This window comes from Hirundo rustica, chromosome 1, assembly GCF_015227805.2.
Source record: "Hirundo rustica isolate bHirRus1 chromosome 1, bHirRus1.pri.v3, whole genome shotgun sequence".
NCBI classification, from domain to species: Eukaryota; Metazoa; Chordata; class Aves; order Passeriformes; family Hirundinidae; genus Hirundo; species Hirundo rustica.
In genome coordinates, this window is record NC_053450.1 from 3088748 (window position 1) to 3105946 (window position 17199).

General features: G+C 46.4%; 1 protein-coding gene across 1 annotated transcript; it reads left to right on the forward strand.

Annotated features, from left to right (window-relative positions):
* The first annotated feature begins 5533 nt into the window (after positions 1–5533).
* GPR20 (G protein-coupled receptor 20) lies at positions 5534–16928 on the forward strand. The gene is made up of 2 exons (XM_040063088.1): positions 5534–5641; positions 15740–16928. Exon 2 carries the CDS (start codon positions 15760–15762, stop codon positions 16819–16821), a length of 1062 nt encoding a protein of 353 aa, XP_039919022.1. The 5' UTR covers positions 5534–5641; positions 15740–15759; the 3' UTR covers positions 16822–16928.
* The last annotated feature ends 271 nt before the right edge of the window (positions 16929–17199 follow it).

Consider the following 17199-nt stretch of genomic DNA (forward strand, 5'->3'; position numbering starts at 1 on the left):
TTTTCTTCCTGTTCCTACAGGGCTTTTCATCACTGTGGCATTTCCTATGATAATCCCCCAGATTTATGCTGCCCTGTTCCAGATCAGAGCATTGCTGAGCTCTGTGCACGTCTAACAAAAGACAGCCCTGCCCTGAGCCCTTCCAAATCTCTCCAAACCACGCAAACAAAGGGAATGGGAGAGGAGGATTAACATGTTTGCAGAGAGGGAGCAGGGAGAGGATGTCTTTCTCTAAAGCCTTTTTTTTAGGTTTGTGGGTCCAAGTACCAGATTTTATGAGTTGCAGGTGTCCTTCCTCCTGGGCTAGGTTACTCAGACAACAAAAAACCTCAAAAGTTGAACAGATGGCCCTGGGAGCCTCCTACTGCCCCTTTCCAAGTTTGTGACCACTGCTAAATCAGAGCAGGTGGAGATACCAGACTGTGTCCCTAAGCTCTCCACCACCTTCTTGCCATGGGTTTTCAAATGGGTTCCTCTGGCCTCTGCATGCTTGCAGGGCACAGCACATCTTGAGTTCAAGGTTGTCTAGCTCAGCCCTGCCACACTGCACTTCCTACTGCCACAAACACAGAAGCAGAGCACTGAGAGCTCTCTGGGGGCTCTTCAACAATCCAGGACCAACAATCCTGCCAATTCCTGCTCTTCAGCCTTCAAACTAGAGCTGGGCAAGAGCCACTCCCCCCAGCACTGATCTCCCAGGGCATGGTGCCCAAGTAATGCCACAGCACAAAGCTTGTGTAGCTTTCGCCTTCAAGCACCAGTGTCCCTGTGAGCCCAGTGACAAACAAAACCAACAGGAAATACTTTGCTGGGAATCGGGAGAGTTCTGCAGTGAGGTTATGACACTGGACATTGAGTTCTTAGCAATCAGTCTCTGAATCTTTGAAAAAAATAGAAAAAAAAATTTTAAAAAGCACAAGAGGTGACAGGCCAGACCTGGGTTGGGGAGTCAGAATGGTCACAGCAGGACCTCGCAAAGGATCCCAGTGAGGTTTGGATCAGTAGGGACAGCTGAGACATGACATGCTTTGTTGGGTGGCCAAAGAGTGCCTTGAACTGAGGAACCTTGTCAGAACCCTCACAGTTGTGAGACCTGTGGTAAACTGGGCAGACTGGGATGGAGAGAGGGATCCTGGCTCACCCTTGCAGGCTGCATTTATTACAGGTAAGGGACTTCATACCCCTTGCCATGCAAGGACTGGAGACAGGCAGGACCAATGTGGTCCAAAGCAGTCACTCAGGAAAGACCTGAGGGTTGCCCAGAGGAGCAGCATTTTGTGCACTGCAGATAACTTAATTTTTCTTTCAGCTCAACACATCCATCAGCAAAAATGCCATGGCCTGGGGAGAAAAATAGAGGGGGAGCCAGTGGTCAGCAAAGCCTTCCCAAATATGCAGCAGGCAGGCAGAAAACTGGCTCCTACACACTTCCTCCCCCGTGCCTGACTCACCCAACAAGAGCCATGGCCATCATCTTAGGGCATCACTTGTCTTTCCCTGTCCCTCATCAAGCAGATGAATCGCAGCTGGATCCCATCAGCAGCGGCCTTATAAATGTGAGAATCTGATCTCCCCCCCCTTGCACAAGCACACAGATGGGGAGTCTGTTCAGAGGCAGGGATACAAAATTATGGTGGCCTCCAGCCCTTGCAGTCTTCTGAGGACAGCAAGTGACAGCCCAGAGAGTGCTGGGAAGGACCTGTGATCCCAAGCAGTTGGCAGAGAACACAGACTGTGCCCTGCAGAGCTGCTGACATCAGGCAGGTCCAGCTGCCTCTAGACCCTGCTGAGATGCCATCAAGAGAGCCATCTTTTATGGCTTTCCACAGTCCCTGTTGCCCATGCTGAGAGTCAGGTAAAAAGCCCTGGGAATTTTGAATGTCACTGGGGGAGCAATCCAAGCCCTCCTCCAGGGCTGTTCACATTTCTTTGTCTACTTGGTGTTTCTACCCCATCATTGCAGGAAAGGGACAAAGGTTGTCCCTTGAAACAGATTCTGTATAAGAGTTAGTAGCAAGAGCTCTGATCCTTTTTTCCAGTTCTTCCAGCTACACCTTCAGCATAACTAGCATGAATGTCTCAGGGTTCAGATACAAAGCAGTCCCAGAATCTCCCAGATGTTACAGCATGGCACACCTGGATCACCAAAAGAACAGCAAAGAATGACTTCTCAATCATCCAGCAGATGAAGCCACATGTTGCTCTCTTTGGCTGCAAATGAGCAAGGGCCACAAGTTAAAGCCAGGCTGGAGACAGATGCCAGCCTCAATCTTCCAGGTTCTTTCAACTGGATTTCCCTTGGATTCTACCAAAAGCACCAGGATCTGCTTTCAGGATCTTACCATTTGCCATGCTATCACTTGCACCAGCTCAGGAGCCACCAAAGAGAAGTGTGTTTCCACACTGCTCTTCAAGGGAAGACATATGTTACTTCTTTGTGATAAGGAAGTGTGGTGGTGTTGAAGAACACCTGATTTAGGTGGAAAGTTCCTACATATCTGGGGAGAGCCCTGTTGCCCACTTGTTTCCCCCTAAATCAACACTGCCTCCTGGAGGGTGGTCCAGTGCAGAAATTTCTCCACCCCTGGTCCACCTGTGAGAACCTACACGGTTCTCTGGGTCAGTTCTGATTCACAGCATCCCATAATAGCCGTGGAGACCGTGGACAACCAAAATTTTAGGGCTCATGGGCAGTGCATATTACAGAGACATACATCAATGTTTTCCAGCACTTTTTAAGGCCCAAGGATCTTCTAGAGTAGATTTACCAGAAGGAAGAGTAGTAGTATGGCAAAGGGTTACTCACCTGGCGAGCTCACATTGTTGTCTCTCCATCAAGCCTGCCAAACAAATTACCATAGACTAGTAGCATCCTTCCCTGATATAAATATTAGTCCTTCTAGGTGCTGATTTTGACTGAGCCAATACCTTCTTCCACCTACAATCTCACTCCAAGATTTAATACTGTTGTATATTCAATGAACAAGCTTGAAATTTTTCCACTTACTAAAGCTTTACTCTTTTTTTTTCTGCCTTTCTCGCTCCCTCTGGGAGAGTGATAAATGACTGAAAATCAACAGATGATAGAAGTTCTTCATTTATCAGCTATGTTTGCAACTCCTCCTGAAGATGAGTGTGGGAACTGGGTCTGGGACAAAGCATGGCCCTGAGCCCGGATGTGCCTTCTCCACCTTAACAGCAGCATCTGCTTCCCAATATGGCATGCTCTGCACTATCTCAGGCACAACTTGAAACTTTGCAGCTGTTGCCATTCAGAGTCTAGCTCTAAATCCAGCAAGGAGGGAGAGGCTGGGTTAGTGGGGGAGTGCAGGGCACTGATTATCCCATGCACAGGGATGGGAATGCAGCTCTCATGAATCATGTGGAAGCACGAAACCAAACCAGTCCTCACACAGGAAGGACCAGACAGTCCCAGAGAAGGTGGACAGAGCACAGATACCAATAGCCCATCCTGGAGAAAAGTCTTCTCTTTCTTTCAGTCTCACATTTGTAACTCCAGAGAGCCATTACCTAAATATAAAAATTTTGTTGACAGGCTGTAGGAAACTTAAGCATTTGCCGCCATAGGCATTGAGAATGATAGAAACACAGAATTCTAGAATGGTCTGGGTTGGAAGAGACATTAAAGACCATCTAGTTCCAGCCCCCTGCCATGGCAGAGACACTTTCCACTAGACCAGGTTGCTCCAAATCACATCCAGCCTGGCTTTGAGCGCTTCCAGCTTCTCTGGGAAACCTGTCCTGGTGCTTTGATACGGTCCAAGTCCACCCACCCTGCCCAACGTTAGACCATGGATTGGTTTCTTCTCTTTGTTCTTACCCCTGTTGAACTTCCAGGATGGAGGGATCTGAAGGCAAGATGATCACCCAGACATGGCTCATGGAGACTTTCCAATCACACTTGTTTCCCAAGCATAAGGAAGTGAGAAACAAATGAAAGTTCAGGCATGTGCCTGAGCTAGAGGGCAGTGGTGGAAGGCTGGATGCCTGGATCAGGGGGCTCATAAAGCCAAGTAGGATATTCCTGAAACTAGGGGAACAGTTTCAGGAACAATCTGCTCCTCAAAGTGAGGAAACTCAAAATAGAAAATCAATAAAATAACCAGACAAAAAGGATCAGCTCCATCTTCTTGGGAAAGATCCAAGGGTGAAAAAGTAATTCCAGAAAATGAGGTCAACCTTCTCTAATAACCATAGCTACTGTTTGTGCTCCAGTGAGACATGCATGTGTGGAGTTTACCTCTCCTCTATTTATGGATTTGGCCTCTTGACCTGGAATTCAATACCTCTCAGTTGATCCTGTTGTGTTGTGACAGGCCATATCCTGCGTGTTTATTGCATTGGCACCAGTGTTGTCTTTATCTAAAGTGTGATGCAGGCCAGGGCTGATACTAAAATCCAGCATCCACCCTCTCTGTATTTCTAAACAACTAAATTTGATGTAAGCTCTCAATTTTTTTCTGCCTTTTATCCCAGAAGAAATCTCCAAAGCTACTGAAAACCTCCTGGGGAGAACGTCTGTGCAAACCCCAAAAAAGTACCAGTTTGGTACCCATTTTAGAGCAAGAAGTGGGACTTGAGATGGAACTGGGGGGATTTTGAATCCTTAGTGCATCAATTAGCAGAGATGTCTTGGAAGCTGCTCTGGCTGTGTGATTTGAACCCATCTCAATAACGGGATAATTCATTATGCTTTGTCCAATGTCAGTCTCTTCTCATGTAGCCAAGGATGTAGAGATACATAAATCTCCACTCTGAGAGAGACCTGACACTCACCATGGCTCTACCACCAGCAGGAAAGGGCTGCATGAGGATGGAGGAACATGTTGGAGGGCTCCTTGGCAGAGCCTCAGACTCTCTATTCCCACCCATGCTCAGCCATTTCAGCCCTGGATGGATCTCATTATCTCCTCTCTCAAATGACTGCAGGCAACACCACCAAAGTGTGCAGGGTCACCCTTTGGTTCCCTGTGCCAGCAGCCTTCTCTGGGTCTGGACATCTGGTTTGGTTCAAAGCACATCACAGGCTGTGTGGGATTTGGTTCAGCACCTTGCTGCAGCTGCCAGGGATGCTTCCCTCTAATCCCAGTTCACATCAGGAAGATGAAAAAAGGTGTATTTTCCACATGTCATACATGGTGGTGGCACTGCAGTGGCCTTGAGCTGGCAAGTTCCCAGCAGGGAGATTTTCTTCCCACAGAGACACAGGAAAATTGACCTGGGGGCAGCAACATCAGTTTTAGTTTACTAGAGATGTTCAGGCATTAGCACTGTGAGTACGGCTGGAGCCCTCTTCAGCATTTACAGCACTTCATAAATTTCAGAGAGCTTTAGGGCAAGGAGCCAGATGTTTGGGGAGAAATTCACTACAGACAAGTGGAAATTTTTTTTTTTTTTTTTTTGGGTAGTGTATATTTTTTCCCATTAGTTGCAAGGCTATATTTAGAAGAGAAGGGGGGAGAGAGGGAGAGAGATTAGGCATTTCTTCATATTCTGTAGTCACTCCAGTTGTTCTGCTCATAGGAACAGATGTCTCTTTCCTGGGCTGATAGCAGCCAGGTCCACAAAGAAACCTTCTTACCAGCAGCTCCTCTAACATAGAAGGGAGATCGGGACAGAGGTAAGTCAGTCCGTCATGCAGGCGTACACTGCAGGGACCATTGCAGGGAATGCTTTGGGATATTGGTCAGAGACAAAGAGGGGGAGCATGGGATCAGAGACAGTGGGGGCCTGGAAGGATTTGCTGGATATTGGACTCCAAGTCCTGGCTATTGCAGGGGTGGGAGTGGAAAGGGTCCTGCACTGAACACGTGGATGTGCAGCTCAGGAAGTCTCTGGCTCTGTCCATGCAGCAGGTGTGGAAATCCTTTGGGAAGCAACTGACTCAAAAAGCCAGGCTGTGCTAGCAGCTAGGAGGGGCTACAAGGAGCTTCTCCTTGTGACTTTCTTTGCTCTTGCGATTTGGTGCAGTGTAAGGATATTTGGTTGTTCTTCAAGGAGATGGAGGGTTACAGGAAGTGTGCAAAGTTGCAGGCTTTCCCTTCTTGAAAAGTACTGTGACAGCTCTTGAGCAGTACTGTGACTGTGAAGAGGGGGGTGATGTAGTTTGTACATATGTACTCCCAGGTGTAAATTTTGGTGAAATGCATTCAAGAAGGTTTTGAAAGCCAGGAGGAGACGGTGCACTGCCTGGAATGGGCTCAGCTGTGAGTGGGGATGTTTTGCCTGTTTGGCTATGCAGCAGGGTGCAAGCTCAGCTCTAGGAAAGGTGCTGTCTTCCCTCTCTGAACCCACTTTTTGGGTCAGTAGAAGGAGAAAGCAGACCCGTTCCAAGGTCTTTAGCAGACCCTTTCAGAAATGTTCCCTGCTTTCACAGCAACACCCTCACCAACAAACTGAGTTTTTCCAGGTTGACCTGGTGAATCCAAAATTTGCAGAACCCTGAAGGCACTGTGGGGTCTGCATAACACTGTCATATGTGCCTTCCTAAGAAAACAACAGAAAACAGTCTCCCAAAGGGTTAAGACATGGTTGTCTATCCTGGGATGCCTCAAAAACTCTCTGCTCCCTAACTGGGTCTCCCACCTCACTGCATACCCCAGGCCAAGACCACACACGGCTCCATGCCTCTGTTTCTCCCTGCAGCCAAGAGAGTAGCAAGCTTGGAGTGAGTACTGGGAGGCAGAGCTGATACACCTGACCCCTCCACATTGCCCCTTCATCCCTATCTGCACTGGTGCCCTGTGTCCCCTGGAGTGTGGGCATTGTTTCACCAGTCCTTCATTCCCTGGCTGTGCAGGAGCCTAGGTACTTCCCCAATAGTAGAACTCTGCTGTTGTTCTTCTTTTACTGCCCTTCTCAGCTTCTTACCAAAGGATAGAGCAAGCAGGCAGCTGAAGGCAGAAAGAGGAGAAAGTGCTCAGAGTGTGCTAAATTTGCAATTAAAATATTTCCTTCTTAAAACCAATCAGCATTACACAGGCCAGATATTGTTCTTGCACTTGCCTGTGAAGTTCCTGCATGTGCCTATATGGTAATTTTCACTGCAAGGTTCTCCTTGCACAGAGCCACAACAGCTTTTATTCCAAACTGACATTTCTAGCACTTTGTCTCAGGCACCCTGGAAACGCTCAATGGATTACTGTAATCCCTATAAATTGAACACATTTCTTTTTTACTGTTACAACCTCCCAAGACGACAGGCTCAAATCCATCTTTACTGGCTGGACTCATGAGAGTCCAAATCTATATGTTTTGTTTAAGATGTAACTTTTTTTAAAAAAATGTTAATCATCTTGGGAAAAAATCACCCAAAAATACGTGTTTTCCCCTTACATATAATGGTCCACAAGGGACAGAGAGGGATACGCTCAGGAAGTCATGCTCTGATTTCTCTGAAAGTAACTGAGCTGGAAACACACAGCACCTACTGCAGAGATGTCACTCCATACTCCCTTGTGACAGAGGGCACTCGGCACAAGCCCTGACAGGGTATGAGATATTGGTCTTTTACATGCTAGCAGCATGATCGATAGAGCATTCACTAAGACACTTATTTCTGCCATTCCAAAGCCAAGATCTGATAACAGAGAAGAGGGTCAGGAAAGGTACAGAGGTATTGATTAGGCATTGTAGATATCCAAATGTTTCAGGAGGGACTTTTCTACACAGTGTGGTATAAAGGAGCAAATAGAAGCAAACCCCCTTTATTATTACCTTTATTATAGGTGACCAGTACTAGCAAGCCTCATCAGAGATGTGCTGGGGGACCTCTAGGTGCCCACCACTCTTGGGTGGGTATTTGTAGGTCTGGAGAGGCAACGTGCAATCCTACTTCTCTTTTTGCTTGCACATGCACATCTGGGCTCTTTTTTTCAAAGGCTGAGGCATTGCTGCTGCAAATGGCCGTAGAGGAGGTATAAATTCATGAGAAATCTGCCAGTATGTGAATTTCATCCTCTGTGTATCTCTGGGAGCTTCATTTCATTTTTTTCATGCATGCTCAGGACAAGGGCTGAGGGGGAACCATGCAGACCTTTCCAAGTTTTAAACAGATTGTCTCTGGGGTATCCAGGACTGTGATCCGTCACCTGGTTTTAAGCAGCAGGTTCAAGCTTGGATGCAGAGAGTTGGCTTTGGTCTAAGCCAAGTGGCATCAGTCCCATCTGGGTCACTTTGCTCCGGGGAGAAGAGGAATGCACTTTGGAGAATTGTGCACTCCTTTGTTTTACTGGCAGTGATCCCTCATGGCCTAGGGTGACCTGCTGGACTAAATCATTTCTTGGGCACCCACAGACTATTTCTTGTCCCAAAATGAGCTAGGGATGTGGGTCCCTCACCTTCAAAGGATGTGATTTTGGCCTTGGGCCCAGGGAGAGCACAGGATCCACCCATGTGTACGCACAGAGTTGAACTCAGTGTGGAGGGCGGATCACACAGATCACAACACAGAGCAATATCCATTGCCCATCCACAGCAGGGCCTTGGAGATGAAGGAGCACACAGAGACAAACTGGGCATCTCAGGCAGGAGTCAAACAGCTCAACACCATATCAACAACAACAGTTCAACGACCAGCATTGCATCAGCCTCCACACATCCTCAGTCTGTGATCGCTTACAGGTCTTGAAGGATTACCCCTGTGCCTGAGACTGGACATATAAGTTTTCCCTCTTGCCAGATGGGAAATCTGATTCTCATGGCCAACATTAGATATTCAAAAGTCAGTGTGGTGGGGTTAATCACTCTTGGCCTTGAGAGAAAGCTGTATGAGGAGCAGGTGAGGTCACTTGGTCTGTTCAGCCTGGAGGACACTGAAGGGAGACCTCATCGAAGTTGCAATTTCTTTGTGAGAGGAGGAGCAGGCACAGCTCTCTTTTCTGTGGTGACCCATGACAGAACCTGAGGCAATGGCCTGGAGTGGTGTCCAGGTAGGCTTAGATTGGATATTAGGAAAAGGTTCTTCACAAAGAGAGTGGCTGGGCTCTGGAACAGGCTCCCCAAGTCACTGCACCAAGCCTGACAGAGCTCAAGGCTTTGGACGACTCTCTTGGGCACATGTAACACTCTTCGGGATGGTCCTGTGCAGGGGCAGGAGTTGGACTCTATGATCTTTGTGGGTCCCCTCCAACTCAGGATATTCTGTGATTCTAGACAAAAGCTGTAATTCAATACGTGACCATTCAAACCACGAGACAAAGCAGGAATTGGTGGCCATCACACTCTATGACACATGGGCAAGCAGACCATGGCTGAATACACCCAGCAATTAGCTATCATCTGTCCCAGTCAGGCTGGTTCTCCAATGGTTTGGCATAAATCTCAAGTTATTTATTTTCAGGAAAACAACAAGAAGGCGGCAATACTCTTTTTTTCAGATAAACCGTCCAGCCCTGTTTGCTGTGTTTCAGAGCAATTGCGAATTTTCAGGGAATAAGATCTAAATGAAAGGATGTGTAGTGGAGAGTGTTAACAAATGCCTTGCAGGTTCACATTAGAAGAAACAAGAATCATTCTCAGTGCTTGTTTGTGTGGTTGTCAGCTCAGATTTCCTCTGTCCTCCTAATGTTTTTCATTCTGCTGCCTAATTTCAACTAGAATTTGGCAGAAGGGAAAGATCACCTCAATTTTCAGGAAATTAGGCAGCAAAGAAAGGAGAAAGTCAAACAAGTGTCGGAGCCAAGGGAAGAGCTGGAATGTGAGTGCTCATTAAGGCAGCCAAGTGTCCACATGGGAAAAAGTTATAATAAGCATCTCAAGCAGGGCAAAGCATTCCCCCAGCCCTGTAAGCCACTGTGAGACATGAGACTGCAAGAAATCAGGTGTCATTTAATCTGACACTCATAAAACTATGTGGTTTGTGTCTCCAAAGTCCCTTTTATGTCCATGGTATTGGAAGGGAAGGAATTATCCAGCTCTGCTCTAGATTTTGCTATTTCCAATTGCAAATCCCCAGAAGGTGAGTGTTTCACACACTTGTCCTGGCCACACTCAGACCTGGAGGCTTAAAGGACACCTCAATGCCCAGGAATCAAGTGAGACCAGAGAACTGATGCCCACAAAAATGGGATCTTACCTACCCTGAGAATAGCCCCATTTCTACTTCAGAGTAGGATCTGTCTCCCCCAGAATTATCTCTCTTCTCACAGTCCAAGGGCCAGATGGGCACCAGCTTTTTCCTTTCAGCAGATGGATTCATTCCCTTTCTCTCTCTGTTCCCCCTGTCAGCAAACCCACCCTCCCCAGGCTGAGCACAAAACACACAGAACAAGCTCTACCACACATAGGGCAAGGTCGACATGCACAAAAACACCATATTTGGCCAGTTTGAGCCAGAGCTGAGTGAGAGCTTGCCAGAAGGAGAATCGTACAATTTAAATTAAAAGAGAGTGAGTTTAACCCTTCATTTATAAATATGATGATAAATCACCAAGGGAACTTTAAACACGGGAAGGCTGAAAAGCTAAACACGCACTGCTGCCACCCCAGGCAGCAGAATAACACCAGCAGGCTGGACAGGGTGAGGGGAACAGGGAGGATGATAGAGGAGCCAGGTTGCCATATCAGATGTTCCAGTTCAGGACAGGGAGATGAGAAAAGTTGAAGCTGTTTATACTAAATTACACTTGTGCTTGTTAACATCCTTTTCAACTTTCCGATCCCAGTGTGTGGCTCTGGTGTTCTCTGGATCTGCACACAGAGATCCTTTCTGCACACCAATAAATTATCCTTTTGGCATGCAGTTAGGACAATGCTCAGTTGTTTGACTTGCCTTTTCTTTTGTATCCCATTACTTGAATTGCTGAGTCAGATCCAAAAGTCCCCTGGGCTAAGGAAGTGAACCCCGTTAATTTCAGCAAGGTCAGGGTAAAGGCTGTCACCAAGCACAGAACTGGGTGAAGTGGACCATGGGATGGTCAAGGATCTCCTCCTGGAGCAGACATAGCACTGAGCTGCCCATGCTAAGTTAACAAGTGTGATGCCGGTGAGTGAGTGAGGGAAGACGCTGCAGGACCTGTTTTCAGCACAGTGACCATCTGTTTCCTATTTGGCCCAAGAATGATGGAGCTGGTTGCATCACACAACAATGAGAAAATACTTCAGAGCAAGTCCCCCTCTCCCAGTGCTGAGCAGGGACCTTTATCAGAACGAGAGAAAGCAGGTCAACTTCCATTCTCTGTCCCTCCCATTATCCCATTTCTACCCAGATGCCTGCTGTACTTTTAAGGAAATGCTACCCACAGTCTCCCAGCCAGACAGACAAAATCCAGCCTGAGAGGTATAATATAACAGCACAGGCCAACTGGCACAGTCAGACAGCGCTCAGAAGGATGCGTGTTTACCCATCTTGGGCTTTGCAGACTGTCAGCTCCAACAAACAGGGACTGCATGGAAATCTGGAGGGCTGAGAGCTCAGCTCGGTATGAAGCAGGCTAAGCTCCAAGCTCTTTGAAGATTTTAGGAAGGGGGTTAACCCAAAGTCTATTTGTTCTGTAAGTAAAGATGGTTCTTGCAGCTCTGCATGAGCTCATGACATAGCCATGAGCAATAAATAGTTCAAAACACAGCAAAACAAAGGTTTGCAGAGGCTGCAAAACTTCTCATTAATTTAGCCATGCCCCTCACTGACTTCCATGAGCCACCACATCATGGTGATGGGTAAGTGAACTGACTCGCTTTAACACCTGCATGAATATGTCTGATGGTAGAGAAAGAGACCTGGTTGAGATAATATTTGGACTTGGAGAGGGGAAAAATTCAAAATCTTTGGAAGTGTTTAGCTTTGCAAGGTCAAGCTACCTTTCTGTGTTACAAAATGGGGCAATGTACCTTTCTCATGGGCTTGGAGTCCCACAATGGAAAAATCCTTAGCAGCTGTAAAGTGGGGGTTTGATCCAGCTCCATCTCATTAAAAGCACTCAGAGGAATTCTGTTGCATTGCTAGTTCAGCTCTCCATCCTTTCTGCTTATAAGCCATGAGATGCGAGCAGACCCACAAAGAAAGGAAGAGGCCATTCACCCAAACATCCATCAGTAACAATTTGATTAGAAGAAGATTTTTCCCACCACAGCCCAAGAGGCAGCTTTTCCACAAACTGTCAGGGAGGAAATCTTCAGGATTAATTAAATTTGCCAGGACTTCTTTCATGTAGTTGTTTAGATTTTGAGTTCAGATAGGGCAGCAATGGACTGGGAAAGCTCTAATGCAGCACTTCTTTGCATATTCACTTTGGCAAACACAATGTTACCTGATGTTTTTCAGCAGTTGACAATATCTGGAGTTTCTTTCCTTGCACATGGGGCTCAGTGGGAAAGGTGATTATGTAAGCCAGGACTTTGTATATGCTGATTATTTTAATTTTCTATTGGGATGTAACATGCTGTACATTCCTCAAAGACATTGTGAGGATGAGGAACATTTGAATGCATTTGGATTTGCTCATTTCATTGAGACAAGAAAACCAAAATAAGATGAGTATCAGGCGCTTGTGATAAGGGATCTCAGACTGAAGAGAAGTCTCCCAGAGGAGGCAAGCTACTAACAAGATGCAAAATCAGAGCAAACAGCCAGTGCCATGGAATTACAAAGAGAAGACAAATGCATGTGCAATTCAAAAGAGTTTAGTGCAAGCTAAGGGATGGGATGGGTGAAAGGGATGGGATGGGTGATTTTGTCTTCTCCCCTTGCTCAGGTATGTGTCTGAACACAGGTATACAAGCTGACACTGCACTCCAGGGACATCAAAGTCTTGCTTTTTTTCCTTGGCTTCCACAGTGCTCATCTTGATAGCATCTGCAAAGAGAAAGCTGGGAGCAGATCCAGGCATCTGCTCATTTCAGTTTGTTTTCATAATTAAAGAGTGAAGTAAACAAACAGAGAAGATGGTGAGAATTTAAGGAAATCAGTAGAAAATGGGCCAGGATTCTGCATACTCCCATTGCATTTTTCATGGGTGCCAGACTTTGCAACTCCACTACCTTCAGCCTATTTTGGGGCCAGATTTTCCTGTTTTTCTCTGACAGCGTGCTTGGCGCAAAATATAAAGAGACAAGACTCTCCCTCAGGAGTCTGCAGGCTCAGTCAGACCCATACAAAATGTCATGTGTGTTATTTTGGCTGCCATCAGAGCTCAGTGCAGGGTGTGGTAATCTGGTCATTCCCAAAACAGATGACGTTCCAATGTCTGGTTTCTGCTGGAGATGGCCTAGATGTAAAAGGGGACAAAAACTAGCATTGTTCCTATTTGCCCAGCAGTTCTTTGGGGCATTACAGGTGGCCTGACCCCAGACTTCAGACTTTCAGCCCTGCAGTGTATTCTGGCACTGGGTTGGATCTCAGGAGGGCTTCATCTCTGAGCACCAGCCATTCCAATGGACAATTCAACTCCTTGGGCTTCAGTGGCTACCTAAAAAAACCCCAAATTTCCATTTTACTGCATATAGCCTTCTGAGCTCAAGGACGTTAAAAACCAGCTTTTTTCCTTCAAAACACTTCCACAGACTGAGAGGCAAGAAGAAACTAGAGCAATCCCCATATTCCAGGCCAACAAACCCAAGATCGATCATGATGGCAAAGTCACTTCTCCAAGAATGTTACACCCGATCTTCTAAATTCTCAGTCCTAATCTCCACTTTTTCTCAACAAATATTCTGCTTCACTCTCACCTGGATTGAATGAACCAAGCAGAGTAATCGCAACTAGGCTGTAACATCCCATGAGGACTCTTGATCTTGAATGTTGACTATTGGCCAAACACTGGTGAGACACATTAGGAGTGTTGTATGCAGAGAGACATGGTGGACAGGCAGAAGAAGGCTTTGGCACTTATGAGGCAGGCTCAGAGCTGCTGTGGTGCTCTCTGGACCCAGTTAGTACTGTCCCTGAAAAATGTTTTATTTTGGCCAGAAGGGACTCTCCTCAGGATCCACTTTTCACTTTTGTCCTAAGTAGCTACCTTCTCCACTTTATAAACAGCCACCAACAGCTTGAAGTATCTCACAGGTGATAGAGCACCTTTGGTCCATCCTCCTGATCCCCATAAGCAGCAAAAAGGATTAGAGGAGGGGGAAAAAAAGATGCCAGAGGTTGGGGTGTGCTTGGGGGAGCTGTACATCCAGACTCCCTCAGCAATTCCACACTGGGACATCCAGCCCAGGCACACTGCAGTTCTGTGAGCACTGAGAGATGTTTGCAGTTCCTTGTCTCCCAGTCCTTCTGCATTTGGCTCATTGGTAGCAGGGATTTCAAACCCTCATAAATCAACCCTCTCAGCACCATTCTCTGCTGATCCAAGCTGATTTTTTTAACCTCAAAGCCCTGCCCAGCCACTTTGAGGTATTCCAGACATTTTTCAACCATTTATTTTTATTGAAACCAGCCAAGTCTCTGTATATATTGGGACTTTTTTTTTCTTTTTAATATACAAATCAGTTTAAAATAGTGTATAAGTCAGGAATGATTTGCAAATTAAACTGTCAAACCCTGGCAGGACTAGTGGCTGACGCTCTTAACTTGAAATCTTCCGGCTGCTGTTGCTGTGAATGCAGATCTCTAGGAGATGCCACGCAACATCTAGGAGATGCTTCTGCTCTCTCAGAAAATTCAGTCTTTCTTTGATTTCAGGGAACTCTCAGAGCTCCTGAAAACACTGCTGCGTGCAGCTCTCTAATGGGATCACCTGTCCAAGACAAGGGATATGACCTTTTAGGAATCAAATGCTGGAGTTATGGTTATGCAAAGGCCTTCTGGCTTTAAAATCATTTTGTACAAGGAAGAGGAAGAGAAACTTGAAGTAGGGAGTGTGTGTCTTCCCTAAAACATGTGTCTGGTTCTGTACCCGCACCGGGCGGGAAATGACCTCCGGCTAGCTTGGGTCAACACAGCCACAGATGTTTCCAGTTCGGATGGGCAGGCAGGCTATTTACCTGCTGGTCGGCTTCTCAGCAGCTAGACCAATAGTGTCGTGACAGCACGGCAGCAAAAGAGAAAAGGCTGGCTCTCAGCTTATCAGGTTAAAAGATGTTTATTAGATCAAGAGCTGAGGAGCAGAGAGAGAGCCCTGGGCGAGAGCTGAGCGGCTGAGAGGCTGAGAGGGTTTGAATCTCCCTCCTACCCCTCATAAGTGGGGGAGGGGTTCCAGGGAGGATACAACAAGACAACAAATCAGGGGATTCAGGGGGTAACAAGGTGTGCCCACCCCCAAGCCTCGGACCACTAAAATCCAAAGCTAAAGGAATTCCCCCCAGGGGGCCCATCACCTGAAGCCCTCTCCCTGAGATTTCGCAACCTCGGAGGGCTCCTCAAAGTGATAGACAAGCTGCCCCAGAGAGGGGGGTTGGGGCAGAGGGGATGTTACAAGTCAGGCGAGGAGTGGGAGGACTGACACAAAACACCTTATTATACAGACAACACAAAAGGGATACAGAATTGGGGATACAGTGAAATGAACCATAACATAAACTTCTTATAAAAACCTAATAAAACAGTTCTGCACCACCACAAAAACATGCATCTAGAACCACTGGAAGACATTAATTATAAATCCAGGTATTTTCCTTGTGATTATTTGTAATCCCAAATTGGTAGATAGGGAACTACTACTCAGGATGTTCAAATATGTTGGTTAAAATGTTTTTAAGTGACAAGATTTTGAGCCCTAAGGAATGCTTATAAATAAATGACATATTTATCACTATACGTCTGTTTCTTTTCTTCCAGACTGCTGCAAGTTAGTGACCATGCCAACCTCCTCCACCCAACTTCCAGCCCTTGACTCTATCAATTCCACTGAGCAACCTAACTCCAATATCAACTTTTTCTCCAAGTTCATCCACTCAGATGAACAACTGTTCAGAGATTTTTATAGCCTGTGGATTGTCCTGATGGTAGTCAATGCCATCATTTTCCTGGTGGGTGTTGTACTGAACAGCTTGGCGCTCTATGTCTTCTGCTTCCGTACCAAGACAAAAACCACCTCTGTTATTTACACCATCAACTTGATCGTAACTGATCTCCTGGTGGGCTTTTCCTTTCCTGTCCGGATCATCATGTTCTACAGTGCAGGGGATTGCAAGATTTGTCCCTTGGTCCACATCTTTGCCTACTTTGTCAACATGTACTGCAGCATCCTCTTCTTGACATGTATCTGCGTTGATCGTTATCTGGCAATAGTGCAGGTAGAAGCCTCACGTAAATGGAGGAATCCCACCTGTGCCAAGGGGATCTGCATCTTCATTTGGATCTTTGCCACTGTGGTGACTTTTTCCATCCTGGCCATGGCAATTAGGTTTGCCAAGTGCTGCCTCTCCAAGATCCTGGTCCTGATGGTCTGCGAGTACTTCTTCCCCCTCATCATAATCATCTTCTTCACCACCAGGATTATGTGTGCTCTGTCCAAACCCAGCCTCATGCACCAGAGTCGGGAGAGGAGAATGAGGGCTGTGCAGCTCCTTATCACCGTCCTCATCATCTTCATGATCTGCTTCACTCCTTTCCACGTACTACAGGTTGCAATCTCCATCAACCCAGACATGCCCCACAACATCAGCCTCCTTGTCTACCACGTGACAGTGACTCTGAGTAGCCTCAATAGCTGCATGGACCCCATTGTCTATTGCTTTGTCACCAATAACTTCCAGTCAACCATGAAAAACATCTTCAGGAAAGCCGAGCCAGAGCAAACTAATGCAGACACCCTGGGTATGAACAAGAACTCCAAGGGTTCCAATGCAATCATCGCCTTCTCAAACACAATAGGAAGCCCTCTGAGCTTGCCATCACCAAGCAGTGTCCAGATATAACCCACATCTGGTGAGACACATTGCAGTAAGCCAGTACCATGAGGCTGGAATATTGATAGGATGCACAATACTATAGTTTTTGAACTCTGTGTTTTAGACTGAGATTCGGACTGACAGTGGTGGAATTTATTCCTCAAGAACATTGTGGTCTGTTTGGAAATGGAACCTACAATGCTGTTAGTACCATACAAAATAGAGTCTATTAATTACTGTTCCCAGCAGGGAAGTTTTCTTTGTATTTTAATACAGACATTTTGCTAGCAACAAACTCTTTACTGTGGTTTTCTTTTCATGTTTGTCATCATAATGCAACACTTCTAGGATGACTTAGAAAGCAGGATAGCTCTGGTTTGTAATTAAAGATTTTTGTGCTTTGAG

Bases quoted from the DNA above. Each gene is read 5' to 3' on its own strand.
- GPR20 (XM_040063088.1), top strand. From the start codon at position 15,760: ATGCCAACCTCCTCCACCCAACTTCCAGCCCTTGACTCTATCAATTCC.